This window comes from Tauraco erythrolophus, chromosome 3 (assembly GCF_009769465.1).
Source record: "Tauraco erythrolophus isolate bTauEry1 chromosome 3, bTauEry1.pri, whole genome shotgun sequence".
NCBI classification, from domain to species: Eukaryota; Metazoa; Chordata; class Aves; order Musophagiformes; family Musophagidae; genus Tauraco; species Tauraco erythrolophus.
Genome location: NC_141467.1, coordinates 92,664,340 through 92,682,111, shown reverse-complemented (window position 1 = coordinate 92,682,111; position 17,772 = coordinate 92,664,340). Strand labels below are relative to the sequence as shown.

The following is a 17,772-nucleotide window of genomic DNA, read 5'->3' as shown; positions in this document are numbered from 1 at the left end:
AAGGATTAGCAGCATCACATATCAAAGCTAACGCCACAAAGAGATTGTAGCTCCAGAGTGGCTTTAGCTTCTCTGCATCTTGATAATTTTCATCATGAATCCAGAGCATAGGGTGCTTAATAAAGCTGAGGCTCAGAGACTACGACACACGCATCTATCTCCCACTATAAAGAAAGCAAATTGCAAGTGTTTAATGTCTTCTTGTGGCTGGAATAGGTCAATAAAGTTGTGCTGTGGGGCTGGGTAATTTGCCTCTGTTGTCTCAGAAGCTCTATGAGACATTTTTCGCCTTATTTGTAATGTCCCCAGTTCCTGATTTTCCTTTCAGAGTTGTAATACAATTACTGTGTTTGCTGTAGCACGAAATATTGCTGAAAGTCAAAACCAAAAGAATATAAAGCATCACTGTATCATGTGGTTGCCTTTTACTCATTCTGTGTTTGAAACTGAGGCACAGTAGCCAGAAATAAATCCTTATTACTACTATTAATATTTGTTGGTGTTACAGCAGGGTTTGTTCCTCTACCTGGAGTATTTAGCTAGCACCTAAGACCATAGTGTTTGAGCCGCTCACAAAAATGGATTTCTTCCATATAAAGGAAAATCTATATGGAAATAAGTTTATTCTCATGTCACTTCTCTATTCAGAGAAGAACTGAGGGACAGAGACAATCTACAACTATATGAGTATATAAAGCAAGATCAGTGCACTGATTCACACAACTGGCTTGCAATTTCCCATGCCATTTCTCTGCTTACACTCTCCTTGACCTGCTCCAGCTAGCACTCATGCTGGCAATGCCAGGGCACAGGCCAAGGAAGAGCACTCGTCAAGGATATGCCTCAAGACCAAAGGACAATTTTTCCTCTCCTATTTACTTACAGACATGGGGTTGAAAGACCAAAAATCAGATCTAGTAAAGGACATGAGTGCCTTAAGCACTAAGCTGAGGCTTCCACTACAAAAGCCAAAATTTTGGTCAGTGGCATACTGAGTGGGAAGAAAACTGGTTATAAGAGTATTTTTCTTCCTATTTATTGGGTAAAAAAAAACAGAGCTTGCATGTGCACCAACGTGCTGTTGCTCCCAGACAGTGATGTGATGAAGCAGAGAATCAAAGCTCAAGTATTGGCTCAGCACCTGAGCCCACATGCCCTGCCACAACTCCACCACCTTCTTAAAGCATCATAGCACAGATCTTCTTCTACAACACTGATGATGTAACTCAGTACAACAAGTGGAGTTAGGAAAGTAACATCAGTTAACAGCAGTTGAGGCTGAGCATACGATTTTCAACACCTCTCCTAAAGAGATCAGCAATCTAAAACCACATTGACAATGCAGGGTTAGAGGAGGAGAGGAAAACAGGCTCAGCTGTATCCCTCTGCAATTGAACAAAACTCTGCATAAGAGTTTCCCTCCTGACTTCAATTAACAACTACTAATTTTTTTCAAATGAATGCAGGAAATCAGACTTTCTAGTTACCAGCTGCCCTCATCGCCTCTCTATAATTTATCAGATATTACACCATATAAGTTTCTAGTAGCACACATAGATGCAGCTGGTGCACAAGGAGCAATATGACAGGAGACTCAGTTTTATAGAAACAAAGTCCTACTTATGATTTTTTGAGTTACAGGTACATACTAATGCTCCATTTGTGCTGCATTATCATGGGAAGGTCCCAAGACTATGGAGGCATGGAGAAGCTGTAGGGAGCACATAAAAGCAGTATTACATGGCCTGAACTGAAATACACACATTAGCACCATCCTTGGAGGTTTAGGGACACATGTCAATCAAACTCACATGTCAATCAATCTCTTAATATCATACCGACCTCTGAAACCACATCGAATGACTCGACTTCCACTTCAGTGGAGTTCATCTTATCTGAAGGAGAAACTGACTTCCGATCCTCTCCTGCTTTCTCAGTTTTATCTTTTCCTTTGGTTGTTTTAAGGTCTTTATCTTTAGAGGGCAATTTGATATCCTTGATAAAACTTGAAAACTTCGACTCACGGGCTCCTCCTGAAAGTATCTCCACAGCAATCTCAATGAAGAGACGTCCCCTGAAGGAGACCCCTTCTCCAAAACCTTCATTAAGCTCCTGGTGGTCATCCATGAGGATGTGACTCCTGGGTGAGCCATAGAGATTGATCCAGGCAGGCCCAAATGTTGGCAAAAACCCTGGAGATAAAGCGCATTTTAAGACATTTCCATTAGGTGTTAGCACACTTCTCGCTGTCTGCTCCAAGAAATCTCACCTCTTGCACATCAAAAGCCAAACCCATTTCTATGCAGGTGAGGACCACCTCATACAGGGCACTGTTTTGCAGGGCAATTCTTAGGCACCAAGGAGTCTCTGCCAACACTCAGCCAGGGACTCTTTCTCAGAAGGAATTCCTACCACACATGCTGTGACATGACACCTATTGCACCTCTTGGAAAAAAAAGAGCTTGCTCCCACTGACTGAAAGCTGGGACATGGTGGGAGAGGAACAGAGGCCTTCTCACCTTGTCCAAACTGTTGTCCAAGCCCATGCCACTACTCACCCTACATGATTTATCTTTTGTTTTCCGATTAAGGACTCAGATCCACATTTGAACTGCCAAGTTTAAGAAGTTACTGTGTCTTTGCTGAGCTGTGATAACTAAACGTGTTCCACACATGAATCACACTGCATAAATAAAGCTATACCATGTAGGCTCAAACATTAGTGAAGAGACTCCAGATAGTGAACTTTACCTCACATATGTGAGGACAAACACACCAGTTGATGGTACCTCCCATCCAGTTGAGCTCTACCTAGAAACTTTATTCTTACTGGGTAGATCAAAACCACAAGCCTGCTCTGCCTGTGATTTGAACTTTGTGTTTTCATTGCCAGACAGAAACTGGCCCAAACTATAAACTTACATCAGCCATCCCTAATGGACGAGAACAGACTACTGCCATAGTCACGAAGAAGGGACCAAATTATGTAGCAACCTGGTCACAAGAAAGGCAGCGACAGACCACCATACACCAAACACAAAGTAATATAACTTCAAATTAAGCAAGAGAAGGTCTCTCAGAACCAGCAAAAACTATGGATATTCGCTTGAGCTCTGGGCATTCCTAAAATGGGACTAGTCAGTGCCCAGATCTCAAGCAAGTATATTTTACCCTAAGGGCATATTCTAGAACAGACATTTTCCCCTTTACCTTTGTCACCATCTTGTTCATTTGATATTTTCTTCAAGTCAATGAAGTGAGTGGCTAAGGCCACATCATTCATGCTGCCTTCATCCCAGATCTGGATTTTGACTCTTCGGCAGAGTGGAGGGAACATTTCCTTGAAGATAATCTGTTCGTGCCATACAGGGTCTGCACAGTTCTTTTGCACTGTTGTCCGACCCTGAAATGAAAGTCCAGCAAATTTAACCCCAGACTGGAGACTGGAAATGAGTATAGCACAAATTGTACTTAGCAACATCTCTCCAGCTATTTTCAAAGCACAAATATCCTGTCTCGGAAGTACTTCAGCTTTTCTGTTACCCTGTTTATTTTCGTGTTTATATCCAATAAAAGATCACATTATGGCTAAAGAATTCTGCCTCGCACACAGCAAAGCCTGGAAAAAGATCTAATTCTTCAGGGCCTTTGTGTCCAAAACATATCTGTGAAGCCAGACTGTGGCATTTCTTCTATAAACTGCACATCTTCAAATGGCTTTTGAAATATCAGGGTAGTAGTAATGCAGCACAGTTTGTCTCATAAAAGAAGAAATTCATTACAGCTGCCAGGCTGCATGTACCAATGGAATTATCTTAAATGAGGCAATTTATCTAGCATAAAATATGATTACTGTGGATCATGTCCTGGGCGTATGCATGCTTGCTAGGGATGTGGAGACTGGAGCTATTCCTCCGAGCCTGAAGGAGACAGCAGGACCGTATCACAGTCTGTGCAGCCGCAGGCTGTGGCAGCCCTTCTACTGTCACATTTGGTGGGGAGAATTGAGTCAGGAAACCCACCAACGATACCTCTAAATCCGTATTTTACACATCAGCATGCAAACTTATAACAGTGACCCATTCTCATGTCTTCTTCAGCTGTTTATTAAACCTGAAGTAGCTGCATGCATCTGACCTTTTTAACCCATACTGGTTTGAGATGTGATACTTTGCAATTTGGATCCACAACAAAGCACGAAATCAGCACCAAGGGCCTCATTCTCATGCCTGAAACATCTGTAAAGGACTAACTGAAGTTCTCCCTAAGGCTTCCTTGCACACAGGAAGCATTGCTGGCTTAAAATAATTTCCAGTTTCTTTCCTTATTTATACCTATAATCAATAAACCTGACATGGTGTTTCATGGGTGTACTCCAAAGGAACCAGGCCCCTGGCCCTCCTCTGTGCTCCACTTCCACTAAAGTCAGAAATTCCCCCTCAACAGCTCTCTATAGCACCATACTTTATGCTGAAGGACCTCCTGGAACAATGAAGCCAGGCAACACAGAGACAGAGTCTACTCAAATGCTTCCTCTTCTGCTACCCACAGAAAAGCTGTGAGGGTCTTGAATTACAGCAGAGTAATTCAGAAGTCAATACACAGCCCTAAAATCCAGATTGAAACATCTTTACAGATTTCAGCTGTTTCACTCTAGGGAGACTAGAACAGCACTTACCTAATACCACACTGTGTAATTCACTGTCTTGTAACTTAATGTTTTAGTAACAGATCTACAGAATTCCCTTTCCTTTCCCGCTGTCTGACTCTAACCTACTGCTGTGAGGCTGATATTAGATCTGCTGGCATTAAGTGTTTCCATCACTTTGTTCCTGCATAATTTAAGAACTGAAGATTTCCTTTCTGATGACAGAAATGTGAGTTTTACTTAATTTTTGTAACTACAAGTTAAAGGACATCAGCATAATCACCTGCCTGTAGCACAGCTAATAGGAAAGAAGGCCTACATTTGTGATCAAGAGGATCCCAATTACCATTTGACCTGCAAACATGACCACCACATAGGGATCCACAAGGTCCTTACTGTCGCCTATGAATGCTTTGGTGACATTGGCCATGATGCTGGAGTTCATCTTCGGCAGTCCTTCTGCTTTGTAAATTCTCACATAAAATCTGGCCCATGGTCTTTCAGATGGAAAGCCTTTGGGGATCAAGAGGTTCCTGAAAGAAAAAAAAATCCATCTCCTTAAATTTGAAAACACAGACAATAAAGTGATATTTTTTCAAAAAAACATGTCATCTCCAGTTAGCTTGCATCCTGAGAAGATACAAAAAGGTGTATGAACTTGCTTCTGCGTTTAAACAAAAACATTTTCTGACTACTTTCTCTGATGCGGAAATGATACAGCATTACTCAGTAAACTTGTCTATGTGATATAGAACCTGTACAGTTGCTCAGGACCTTGTCCAGTAAATTCTGAATATCTCCAAGGATGGAGATTCCTCACTCTCTTTGGATCCCTGTTACATTTGACCACCTTCATGGTAGAGAAAAATTCTTGTACCTGTTCTCAAATACCCTGGTTCTAACCTGTATCTAAAGCCTCTCATTCTACTGTATTCCGCTGAAAAGTGTCTGGCTCTGCCCTCTTAACGTAGGATTGCCCTTAACCTGTAAGGCTCAAGAAACCAACCTCCCACACGCACACTTCCCTTTCCCCGTAGATCAGGTGTCCAGCCCTCCATCACCTTGACTTTCCATGGACTTGGTCCAGTATGTCAGTACCGACCAGAAACTTTGCTCCTGTAAAATTTAAAGTATGCTGGCACCATACTTTACTACCTCGAACTTCCGTATTTTACAGGGAGAATGCTAATATGCTTCAGTTTATCTAAGGTTATGGAAAATATCCATGCACACACATCTGACAGAGGAGAAGGAATAGCTTTTCTTCTAATTTTTTCTTCATACTTCATTGCTTTTTAGAAATATTTAACTGGTTTCAGATCAATAAACCTTCTGTCAGGGATAATCTGGCACTTAGCCACAGGGAACGGTCAACTCTACCAGCTGCAGAGAAGTGACCCTAAGATGTCCTTTGATTTAGTTGAGACAATTGTAAAAACTCTCTCTGAGCACATCCGAACAGCCAGGTGTATGATGCTATCCTGCTACTAACCCTGAGTTAGCAAGGAAAGGACTGAAAGGGGGCAGAGGTCTCCTGAGGAACTTAGTAAAGAAGAAACCAGTAGAAAAGAAACTATTGCAGTACTTTTCAATCTGCTCCTCAGCATCAGCTGTTTTCTGCGTAGCTTGTATTGCATCACCTTTCCCAGTGACACTGATGTCACACTTCAGGTATCCCTTTGCTCCCGTCCTAATGTCAGCAGGGTCTGTGAGAAGCGCCCACTTGTCACAAAATTGATGACCTATAAGACAAACAAACTTAAACACCCAAATAAAGGATGTAAAAAATGCAAATATTTCTCCTCTCCACTCCCAGAAAGGGCACTGCAAACAACATTTGTGCTTTCAGAAGGATTATGCTGAAGTACACTTGCTTACCAGGCACATCTAGAGGGTCAAAAATGTTGTGTGATCAGAAAGGCAAACAAAGGATTGATCCAGAGCTCGTCAGGAACAAGATCGTTTTCATCAATGGTTACTGAGATCAGTGACTAAAGACCAGTGGAAGATTGGGCGAGATTTCAGCAGCTGAATTAGGGATCAGGCTTTACGAGGAAAGGCCGAATTTTTGATGAGAACTGTCTGAAGATCTCAGAACTGTTCAGCAGTAAAACCCTTGCTGGGAGGTGGGTTGGCCAGCAAGGTGGCCAGGTGTAACACCAGCAGCCAGCTGAGGAAGGGAGGAAGGAGGGTCGACAGCCGTCAGAGGAATAAGAAGTCAGAAACAGGTTCAGCTCCATCTTTCCTGTGGGAAAGTGCACAAGATGATTCACCCACAACAGCCTTTGCTGCAGCCCTGCTCGAGAAACCTTCTTCAAGCAAGCTTCTAAAACCTTATGTTAAGTCCTTGGCCATCACCTTGGGTGTGTAAAGGAGTGGGAGGGAGAGACCAGAGTGTATCAGGGAGACGAGATCAAGCTCAGCCCTCAGACATCCCTCTCCTGTAAAAGTGTGACCAGGAAGTACAGGGCAGAATTCAGGGACTAACGCTATCTCTGAGCATGGACATGGACTCCTCACTTCACTCAGGCCATTTCTCTCTGGTGACTCTTGCAGGACCCCTGGAGAGAGGGTGGCCGGAATGACACTACATTTTTGCCATAACTGGGTGACATCTGTAGCAAGTTGCCTATATACATTCCTTCCCAAAGACTGAGAAGAGATTAGGTCCTTGACTACTTACAGAAGAGAGAAAGATACGTTTTTTGTGGATGGCTTTAAAAACAGGCCAAAAAGGGATAGGTGATATATTCTTAGCTTCAAATTTCAGAAAGCACTGGACAGCTCTGAAGATGGTAGGTCAAGTGGACCCATGGTAACTTCTTTGTCATCTCCTTCTCTCTCCCGTTATGATCTGCTTCTCCTCTCATCTCTTGCTCTCCTCACTGTTCCTTCCATGTTTCATCCACCCCTTCTTCTCTAACACACATGGCAGAGCTTTGAATAGAATACTAGAATAGTTTGGTTTGAAAGGAGCCTTTAAAGGTCATCTAGTCCAACCCCTCCTGCAGTAAGCAGGAACATCTTCAACTAGATCAGGTTGCTCAAAGCCCTGTCCAACCTGCCCTTGAATGTTTCCAGGGATGGATGCTCTGTAACAAGTGAGTGGAGCTGGGTTTTGTAGACCATTCAGCTGCCCACTCTGACCCCCCTGCAGAAAAGCCATCCTTGATAAGTGCTTCTCACCAATGGGCAGATTGTCAAGGTGTTTTCAGTGTTGAACTTTTTTCCAAATATTTGGCTGGTGCTCTGGTACCCAAATAGGAAAACAACCCTTCCAAAAACCTTGTTAAGTTTATCCCTACACATAAACCACAAGCATTTGGTGGTGGCTGAGAGAGTTGGGGCTGTTCAGCCTGGAGAAGAGAAGGCTCCAGGGAGATCTTATTGCAGCCTCCCAGTACTTAAAGGGGGCCTACAGGAAAGCTGGAGAGGGACTTTTTACAAGGGCATGTAGTGATAGGACAAGGAGCAATGGCTTTAAACTGAAAGAGGGGAGATTTAGATTAGATATAAGGAAGAAATTTTTCACTCAGAGGGTGGTGAGGCACTGGAACAGATTGCCCAGAGAAGTTGTGGATGCCCCATCCCTGGAAGTGTTCAAGGCCAGGTTGGATGAGACTTTGGGCAACTTGCTGTAGTGGAGGGTTTCCATGCCCATAGGGGAGTTGGAACTAGATGATCTTCGAGGTACCTTCCAACTCTAACCGTTCTATGATTCTATGATTTAAGAGGAAAAGCAGCACAACTCCCTCCCCTCTCCTTCCCTGCCTCGTATCTCATTTAACAGACTAGAAGGGCAGAAAATGCACCGCTTACCTGGTTCACCATACACTGTCCCCAGATCTACTTTAAAGGAGCCAATCAGCACACTCCCGATCAGTTTATTGTGCATAACCTGTTAGAAAACGGCAGGTTAAAGAATGTCACTGTCTCTCTTCCCAGTCAGCATAAGAAAGAGCCATCTAAACAAAGACCACATTTGGTTCACAGGTAATAAGTAGCGACCACGCAAATCTAGACGTATATAGCTGCAGATACAGCAAGCGTCTGAAACCTGTTCTTCACCCAATCTTGTGCCAATTTAGAAACCAAAACAGTTGCATCCATGTGGAATCACCCAGATTCGTCCCAGTTCCCAGGATTAAATAGAGTGGGAATCAGATGGGTGTGTCTTCAGAGCACATGCAGTTGTATTACTTATCCTGCAGTTTTAAATAAATCATAACAAATATAAACACATGGGGCATAACTGTTTTCGCACTAGGCTGCAGAAAACATACGACTTTCTGTGCAATAGCTGAATTGTCATTAAGAACTGAGTACACCCAGAGGAGAGAGAATTAAAGTGTTTCTTTGTAACATTTCAATGTGCACACAAACCAAGAACTCAATTCTGATTTATGCTCCACAATATTAATGAAATCAGAGAAGTGATATAGATGTAAATGAGATGGCAAGCAGGCCCCAGTGAGTCTACCTCTTTATCCTTCCTGACAAGTAATTAATTTAATTTCATTTAACTCAGATTTAATTCAGATTTTATTTATAATTTTCTTTTGTCATGACTCCTGAATCTATGTACTTCTGTGTCTGGTTTTCAAATACATGCATGTGCTTCAACTTACAGACAAGGCAGAGGCTAGCAACATGTTCTGAGGGAAGATGGGCTCTAGAATTGTATTTCTCAAAAAATATGTATCTCACCTGGTTTCAGAATAGCTCAAAAAGTTGAAACCCGCTCACTGGTTGTGGAAAAGCTTCTGAAAAGCAGGATGAATTGTCTAGAAAACCTTGGCCAAATTGCAAATATAAACCAAGGCTCTGGGATTTAAGTCCACAGAAGCTAAATCTAAATGTTGGAGCTAGACAATCAGGCCTCTGAGATCATTTTAGGAATCTGGAAAACACCATACTCTGGCTCTGGACCTACACATCCTAGATAGAGGTAAAAGACTTCTGTGATTTTGCATTGGACTTGTCATGTGATTTTATTTTGTGCCTTTTTCTTCAAGACCAGGAGAAATATGTTCCAAAGTAAAGATCACTGACACCTTCATCAAGATCTACCAGAAAATTCAGGAGGTTCCTTGTTGCAACAAAATGTCCTTCCTCATTAAAGGGCCACAGTGCTCCTGTGATTTAGGGGTCACACTCAGTTGTCCATACTAATTCCTTACTTCAACATGGAAGGAGTTTCTAGGGCTGAAAAATCAAGAGTGGACAAAGGAGCAGGTTTATTTTACTCTACTATTAAATCTTATAAATTAAGCAACCTGCACATGGGAGAGGAGCCAGTGTGAAGCCAACATTTCAGGCACTGGTGCTGCTTTTCCTCAACCCCTGATGCTGCCCGGTCCCATGGTAGCACCGGGCCCTTGCTCCTATGAAGTGGGACCAGGGCAGGGGAGTAGGGAAGAAGTCATGAAAACCAGTGGGTTTCATCCTGAAGCCAGGCAAAATTACAGCTTTGGAGGAACTACATGAAAATAGGAGCTTGACCAAACCAGCTGATCCAACACGGGATGGATTGAAGAGGGAAGACGCTGTAGCTTTTCTGTAGCCAAAAAAAAAAAATAAGGAGCTTCTTTAAGATCCAGAAACAACATGAGGATACATGGTGAGTCCAAAGTGATATTGTCTCATTGCTCTTTGCATTTTCTCTCCTGGGAATGACAGCGTGTTCAGAGAGCGTTAGATGCGTAAACCTCACTTCTCCATCCTTGAGGAGATTTGCTGTGTGAAATGTGGTGCCCTTGGGTAAACGCCCCCTGTTCCTACTGAGATGATGGAATTTCCCACTCCCTGTAGTACACATGGTGCTTTTAAATGCTGAGGAAACAACCCACTGCTTCTGTTAGACGATCTGCATCTTTCCTGGAACTTTTTTTCAAACATTTTTTTTTCCAATGTAACAAAGCAGGTGAGCATGAAGCTTAAAGCAAACTCCTCTTGTCTTCTCTCAGAGGGAGCATCACATCTGCTTCGTACCTAATTAGAGGTTTACATCTTTCCACACTTGATTGACTCTGTAGGTGACTGAACAATTCTCTTCAGATTCTGAATGAGGACAAGCAGTGTTAAGCTGGGGAGTATTTCAGTACTGAAGATGTACTTTCAAGTTTAGCTTGAAAGGAGCATCTCAGTTTTATTACGGATTTACTACAAGGTTGCTGGAATGCACTGAAAGATGTTCATGAAGAAAAAAATCTATTCATTAACAGGTGCTGAGAAATGGAAAACCTCATTTTCCTCTTAAATGCAAGGTTCGAATACAGCTAGACTACCTGCTGAACTGACAGACAATGGCACTGTTCTTTTTTGCTTTCTTCCAGGCTTCCATATGCAGATGAGTTTTTTGTCACAGATTAAGCAAATTCCGTGCATGAATGATTGCTAGTAATGGAGGCTGCCAATCTTTTTTTCACCTTAAGTGAGATTCATGCTAAGCAAGTGCTATGCACTTTTCCATCCCCCAGGTTTTCTTTTGCTCCCAGCACACATATTTCCTCTATTTGTTTCTATTTCCCTGATATATTGCATTCTCCAAAACTATGTTGCAAGGTAATGAATCTCTGTTTTCAGTAGCATACATGAGCATTGCCCTGGGTTAGGTTTTTTTTGTTGTTGTTGTTTTTAGGTGGGTGGTTTTTTTTTTTTTTTTTTGCTTGTTTTGGTTTGGTTTGGTTTTTGGTTTTTTGAATAGTGACTTTTATCTAGAAGAAATTTAATTTCTTAGTGTTGTACCTTCACCAGCTATAAATCAAGTAAGTCTGCTGAGCCTGATGGAACAGCAGATAATGGTGACACACTTCCCCACATCCCCAACGCACTCAGAAAACTGGCGCTCTCCTCTCCACCACTGGATGTATAGAATCCTTGTCAAAAGAATATGAGGCTGGAAACACTGGCTGTATCTTGGAGAAAAATAACTATACATCCCCAACGAGGAGTAGCTCACAAGAGTTGATGCCTCGGTTCCGCATTGATACTAACCATGTCAGAAACACATATGGGGCCATACACTGTGATATACGTCATAACAGTGAGACGATACCTACTCCCATGCAAAAGATGGGCAATTGTCAGCCTGTAGTAAACTCTGTCCTTAGGAATAAGTGAAGGTCAGATCTGCAGTAAGTGAGAGTCAGATCTGCAGATACCTTATATAGGTATGAATGTCAAATACTTGAGCTGTGCATGTGATTTGGTGGAATTCACCCAGAGTTTAGGATTCAGACTGTCAATTTACCACCAGCATCGAAAACCTAGTTGTCCAGCTGGCCATGTGCAAATGAATACTTTTTATTTCTGTAGCTGAGAAAAGTCACTTTATTACAGCTCAGCAAAGCAGATACACAGGGAACATTTCTAAGAGATTTTGCACAGATATTTCCTTACCTCCTGACCACTGTCTGTCTCTGTCAAGCACAACCAGTACAGATCCTTTCCTGGTGTACTTTTTGAAATGGACAAAGCACTTCAGGAAAACAGAACCTTTCCTGGGACAACAACTCACTGCTTATTCTCAGGCCAAGTGGTGGGACTTTTGGCAGTAGAAATGCAAAAAACAGCTCATGAAGGGCACAGCTTGTGGTATGTCTAAGTTATAAAAATACAGCACTGTTCAGAGTCTCATAAGATCTCCCTTAATTCCTTAGCAGCTTTGCTAAATGCAGTGATGAACCTCAGGAGCCTCATGTAAGATAACGAGCATGGCTCCATAGACTTGGCCTTTCCAACTGCAACTCGTTATCTAACGCCTCAAGCCCACGAGCACGTGTGTCTTCCATCAGGGCTGTTCTGAGACATCACATAGCTCCACCAGGACTTTACTTGCAGCAAGCAGTGGGAGCAGCACTGAATGCCTGGAGCCCATTCCCATGCTAGTGGCAACTGACACTCCTGCACTGCCTGAGAGCCACTGCTGAGGACAAGATACCTTGACAGCTTAGTTAGAAACAGTTGTATGTGAGGAGCTGGGATAAGCCAGAAGTTTCAACTCAGACATTTGAACCAAGTGGCAGCTCGAAAATTATAGGGATGAAGACAGTGCTGACAAGAGTTAAACACCTCACAGATTGCCAAGCCATCAATGAGCATCCCTGAAAGCGCACACTTAATCTTCCTCTAGGGTTCCTTCAAATCATTGCCAGCTGCCTTTCCTCTTTTCCCTCTCTCTTATCCTTTCTCTCTCCTGTACTTCGTGTTGACTTTATAGCATTCTTGGCACCTAAAATTATTTCTCTTTTTAATTACATTAAGAAGAATCATTTGGAGCTGAAGTGACATAAACAACAATGACCTTTGCTTAACGTGCTAAGCTTTCCTAGTACTTACGGAGATGTTGATTATTTTGTCAAACAGGAACAGCTGCGGTCCAATGAAATCAAACACAAAGTACTGTGGGAAAAGGGGACAGCAGATCAGAATTGTCCTTCTGCTGGTCATAGAATCATAGAATGTTTAGGGTTGGAAGGGAGCCATTGAAGAAAGTGCCTTCTTTAAGAAAAATCACCTACCTCATTGTAGAAAGGGGCGTTTGTGCCTTCCTTTACTGTCGTTTGCTTCTTCTCATCGCCTATCTCGATGATCACCACAGGGTCTATGTTCTCACCCACCAGCTGCCTGGCCTCAATGATGGTGATGGCAATCTGTGGGGCATAAGGACACCACGTGCATTCCCAGGCTCAGGTCCAGCCTGCCTGGGGATTTCACAGGTGTGTAAGGGACATCACCACCTGCTCACCTGGTAGTTCTGAGATTTCATCTCCTCTTCCTGGATTCTGGTCACCAGCTTCGCTCTGTTTAAATAACAAAACAGGTCATCAGGCATCTCTAGGCAAGAGCTGGTGCTTGGATACATTCTGGAAAGACTTCTCATCACTAAGCAAGCATTGTTTAGGGTAGGCAGCTTTGTTGTGAACTGTTAGACTTGATTTCATCAGCAGAGAGCATCTCTCTCCTTCTCATATACCTGGTAATAGGGAAGTGTTTTGCATCCACACAGACCAGTGCAGCTACCTGCCATGCATGGGAATGATTTCACGTATTAATCCCATCAAACCTGACTCTCTTCCTTCCCTGTATGAAAAAAAAAAAACAAACAACTACACAAGCTCTTGGCTATAGAGATTGCTGTCTCCTTTGGCTCATTTTCATTAGCAGCACAGTTGAGGCACACTCAGCTTCTATTTCAATCTCTCCCTGTAACAGTCTTGAGCTGATAATATTTTGCTGATAGGTACATGCCAGTCTATCATGTGGGACAGCAAGAGTGAAGGGATCGCTGCTGTCAGCAAATGGATTTTCTGTCAGCAGATATATTGTCTAGGGCAATGCCATTCCCAAGAAGGATGGAAAAGGTGTTTTAGGGGATGTTAGATAAGGCATGCCAATGAGCACCTTTTCCTCTCTGGGCTTAAGGATCCGAAAACATTGGACAGTGCATCACTGTTCGTTCGATCTTCCTCTCCCTCTTCTTGTCTTCTGGGAGTGTCATGGTGAAGATTTGCACTTTCATCATGATCACCTGATGAAGAAGACAATCAAGAAAGTAAAACCCACATTTGATTTCTATTAGCAAAAAGCTAACCTGGAGCAGAGCAGTGAATTTGTCAGCATGAACTGAATATTTTATTTATTTGGGTATCACAATTAGAGATACAGTAGTGGTTTGTATTGAGCAGCATTGCTTGCAGCAGCAACTCCCCTCCTGTGCAAAATCATATACCATATAAATTGTGGCTGTAGACGATCTCTTCACCCCATGTGCATCCACAACAGGCACAGGCGCACTAGTCACATCTGACTGCCCCGTCTCTCATCTGCTAGAAAGACAGTGGGACAGATTACTGCTGGGTTTTGCACATATTACTTTGCAGCAGTGAGTCTGCCGTCCATGGTTTGTCATAACAGTCTGACACACTCCAGTCCCTTCCAAGTGACCAAAGCAGACCCTAGCTTAGAAATGATTTCTCACCTTTCCTCTTTGCAGAGATGATGAACTGGAAGATCGAGGACAGAAAAAGATTGTTGAAGAGCATGATTCATGGAACGTCTTATAGAGAGTTATACTCAGATGAGATAAATTGCTTCCAGACTGCTTATTTTTCTTCCTGACCATTAAGAGAATCTCAGCAACTACCTCGGATGTATACATCTACATTTAGCCAGACAAACCCTTCCCACACTGCTCTGCTTTGTCTTCCTGGTCTCACAGAAGTCGTCCCAGCATCTTAGCCACTTGCTGAGCACGTCTATGTTGAACACCTGCCTTGAGAAGGGAGCAGTGTGTTTTAGGTGAAAGTTAAAAATTTGAATGTCTGTAGCTCATTTCAATAGTTACATTTCTAAGCAAGAAATGTTCAGTCACTCTGAATGTGAGTTATTTCTGGTCTAGAAGCTGTCAAGTGATACCTGCAACAGTAAAGATGACTTGCCCAGCAATTCCCAGGGGCTTAGGTGTCCTTAAGGAGACATCACTGCATCAAATGAAAGGAAACACATCTAAGTGCATTTTCTTCAACTGCTCTACAGCTCTATGCTCCCACTACAAAACTAGACAAAGGATTGTAATAGTGCTTCTTTGTCTCTTTGCAAAGGGATGGTCGCTTGAGAGTTGTTTAGAAACTGGTGATGGTAGTAAAGGACCATCCATTGTACAGCAAAACTCTCTTGAATAGCTCTTATTGGTTCAAAATGTTCCTTTTTTGGCTGGCTTCCACAAGCTACTCTCCACCCTACTCTGCGGCAAACCAACAGACAGGTATAGACCAACACAACTTTTGCTTGTGTTGCAAGGCAGTCAGGCATGATCCAGCTCAGTGGAAGTTCCTCCACTAACAATCTCATATAACACAAGCTTAATGAAGGTTTACTCCTCTAGAAATCTCATGTAACATATATGATCCTCGATTGACCCTTTCACTCTTGTCCAGTCTCCCCAGAACACGGTGAGGGTGAACTTGTCTCTGTATGCATGTAGGCGTAACCTGATTTTCAGCCCTTGAGGCAAAGGCACCTGTCCATAGTTTTGCATCTGTAGCACCAAGTTCCCATGACTACCCTCCATATCCTATTTACTCTAGAGTGTGCTGTTTGATTATGGGCTTGTAGTACTCTGTATTGTTTGCTCTGAGGCTAAAGCAGATAAAACTTACTCTGGCTGGGGGACAGGTGTGTCAGCGTGACACCCTGCCTGGACCACTTTTTGTGAGTTCCGTGTTGTTTCTATTGAGATGTACACTCTTTGCAATGCTTCTTTCTTTTTACAGATTCATTTTCCTGAAATTTTAACATCTGAATTGCTATCCTTTTTTCCCCTCAATAACCATATGCATGTTGCACATAAACAGCCAGCAGGAATTATTCCCCTGTATGGATCCAGTGACAGAAAATGCAAATTGTTCAGTGAGTGACTATGTTTCCCCACTGCACATTTCCCCAGTAGGTCTCCTAAACCCAAATCCCAATGAAGATAAGAGAGAATCAGTGATTGCTGTATCTTTGCTAGTTCAGACTCTTCAGCAACAAAGATGCTAATGAAATAGATGAAGATGCAACATAAGGACCTCAATCTACCCAATGATTCAAATACAATCATTTAAAATAAACATATTTGAATGCTCACATGAAAGACTGAAGCAAACTACAGTATAACGTGTCTTATAGAGCATGGTATATTTCATGGACCATAAGATAAATAAACTCCAACATATCTATAATTAGTAGGAAATTTAATGGTCTTTAGTTTTCTCTGCTCCAAAAGCCCAAACCCCTTGCTGTAAGGACCAGAGGAGAATCTTTTTAACAGTTCTGCCCTTTAGCTAAATAATGCTCATGGCACAAAATATTTATTCCTGTTTCTGCCCAAGAGTGAGTCAAGGCACTCATGGCTGGTTTATTACAACACTGCAATTCAAGGGCTGCATTAAACACAAAGTAGTCCATGTATTTAAGATTCCATGGAATGTGAGGCACAAGACTGTAAAATGAAACTACTGAAGGTGAAGTCTTTGTTGTGTCTGAACTACAGGTTTTGGTGAATGGGAAGAATGCGGTGATAGGAGAAAAATGACAGTGGTAGGATGTGCAGAGGAATGTCTCCTTAGCTTCAAAACTAATGGTGTGTTAAGGGAAAGAAATTGGAGACTGTATGTCTTATGGATGTACCTACACCTGTTAAAAATACAAAAAAAAATTAAAAATAAAAAAAAAATAAACCAAAAGAACTGCTGTACATTCAAGAGGAGAACTGCTACTAAGTAAAGCTCACAGCTTTATCGAGCCAGCCCATCCAGCCATCAGAGCCTTCTCAGGTTGTGTTCTTATGGTTTCTAGAAGAAGCAGATCTTCTGGAGGAATTGCACACCTGTAATGAATTATCTATCTCTAGAGTAGAAAAAAAACTTTAAAAAATGTGTCGTCTCTCTACGGCAAGAGTCAGGCTGACCTTTTTGTTTTACTGTACCAGATACAACACCCTGAACTCACAGAACCTGAAGGTGGACTTAATGAAACAGTTAAAGCAAAATGAATTAGTTCTCTGTTTACTCAGGAGCGATAAGGAGTTTACTGCTGTTTTATAAATACTAAGGTCTAAGATGCAATTAAGATGAATTCACATTAAATTAGATATAACCCAATTCTCCACCTGCTCTTCGTAGCTGCAATATTGATTTATAAGGCCTTACCCAGTGCGTCTTTGTTTGCAATAGTCAACCCTTTCTCGCCTTTTTTCTTCTTCTTCAGCTTCATGCCAGCAAACAGCCCCTTTCTGAAAAAGTAAAGAAAAGTGACCAGTGTAATATCTTCAAGCCTTTTTCTGTGCTGGACTCTAATTTAACTCAAGGAGCTGTTAGAGGGAGTTTTGATTTCCAGGCAAGATCAATATATTCTGATTTTCTTTTTATTGAAAGATAACAAGAGAAAGCTCTGGGTTTAGGCTTCATCTAATTTTGTTTATTTTTAAAATTTGGACATGTACAGGCAAACATACTGAGAGAAGAGCCAAAACTTCTTTTTAAACCAAGACAACAAGAGGCAAAGGAATGAAATCCAAGATAAGTTTCCAGTCTACTGACTTCCCACACGTGTAATTCTTATGCCTGTGACAAGATCAG

At 42.2% G+C, this 17,772-nt stretch overlaps 1 protein-coding gene across 2 annotated transcripts in view; it reads right to left on the bottom strand.

The window, feature by feature from the left end:
- FER1L6 (fer-1 like family member 6) overlaps positions 1-17,422 on the bottom strand; it is a 70,241-nt gene extending 52,819 nt beyond the window's left edge. Inside the window, exons 1-10 of one of the 2 annotated variants that reach the window (XM_009989592.2) lie at positions 17,344-17,422; positions 14,054-14,180; positions 13,398-13,452; positions 13,171-13,302; positions 12,989-13,051; positions 8,468-8,546; positions 6,234-6,390; positions 4,995-5,181; positions 3,211-3,403; positions 1,843-2,192 (exon numbers count right to left, since the gene is read on the bottom strand). In XM_009989592.2, coding sequence (XP_009987894.2) covers positions 1,843-2,192; positions 3,211-3,403; positions 4,995-5,181; positions 6,234-6,390; positions 8,468-8,546; positions 12,989-13,051; positions 13,171-13,302; positions 13,398-13,452; positions 14,054-14,180; positions 17,344-17,407 — 1,407 coding nt within the window. In that variant the 5' untranslated portion in view covers positions 17,408-17,422. The remainder of the gene's footprint in view (positions 1-1,842; positions 2,193-3,210; positions 3,404-4,994; positions 5,182-6,233; positions 6,391-8,467; positions 8,547-12,988; positions 13,052-13,170; positions 13,303-13,397; positions 13,453-14,053; positions 14,181-17,343) is intronic. The other variant, XM_086609557.1, reaches the window with a different exon arrangement.
- Between the last annotated feature and the right edge of the window lie 350 nt (positions 17,423-17,772).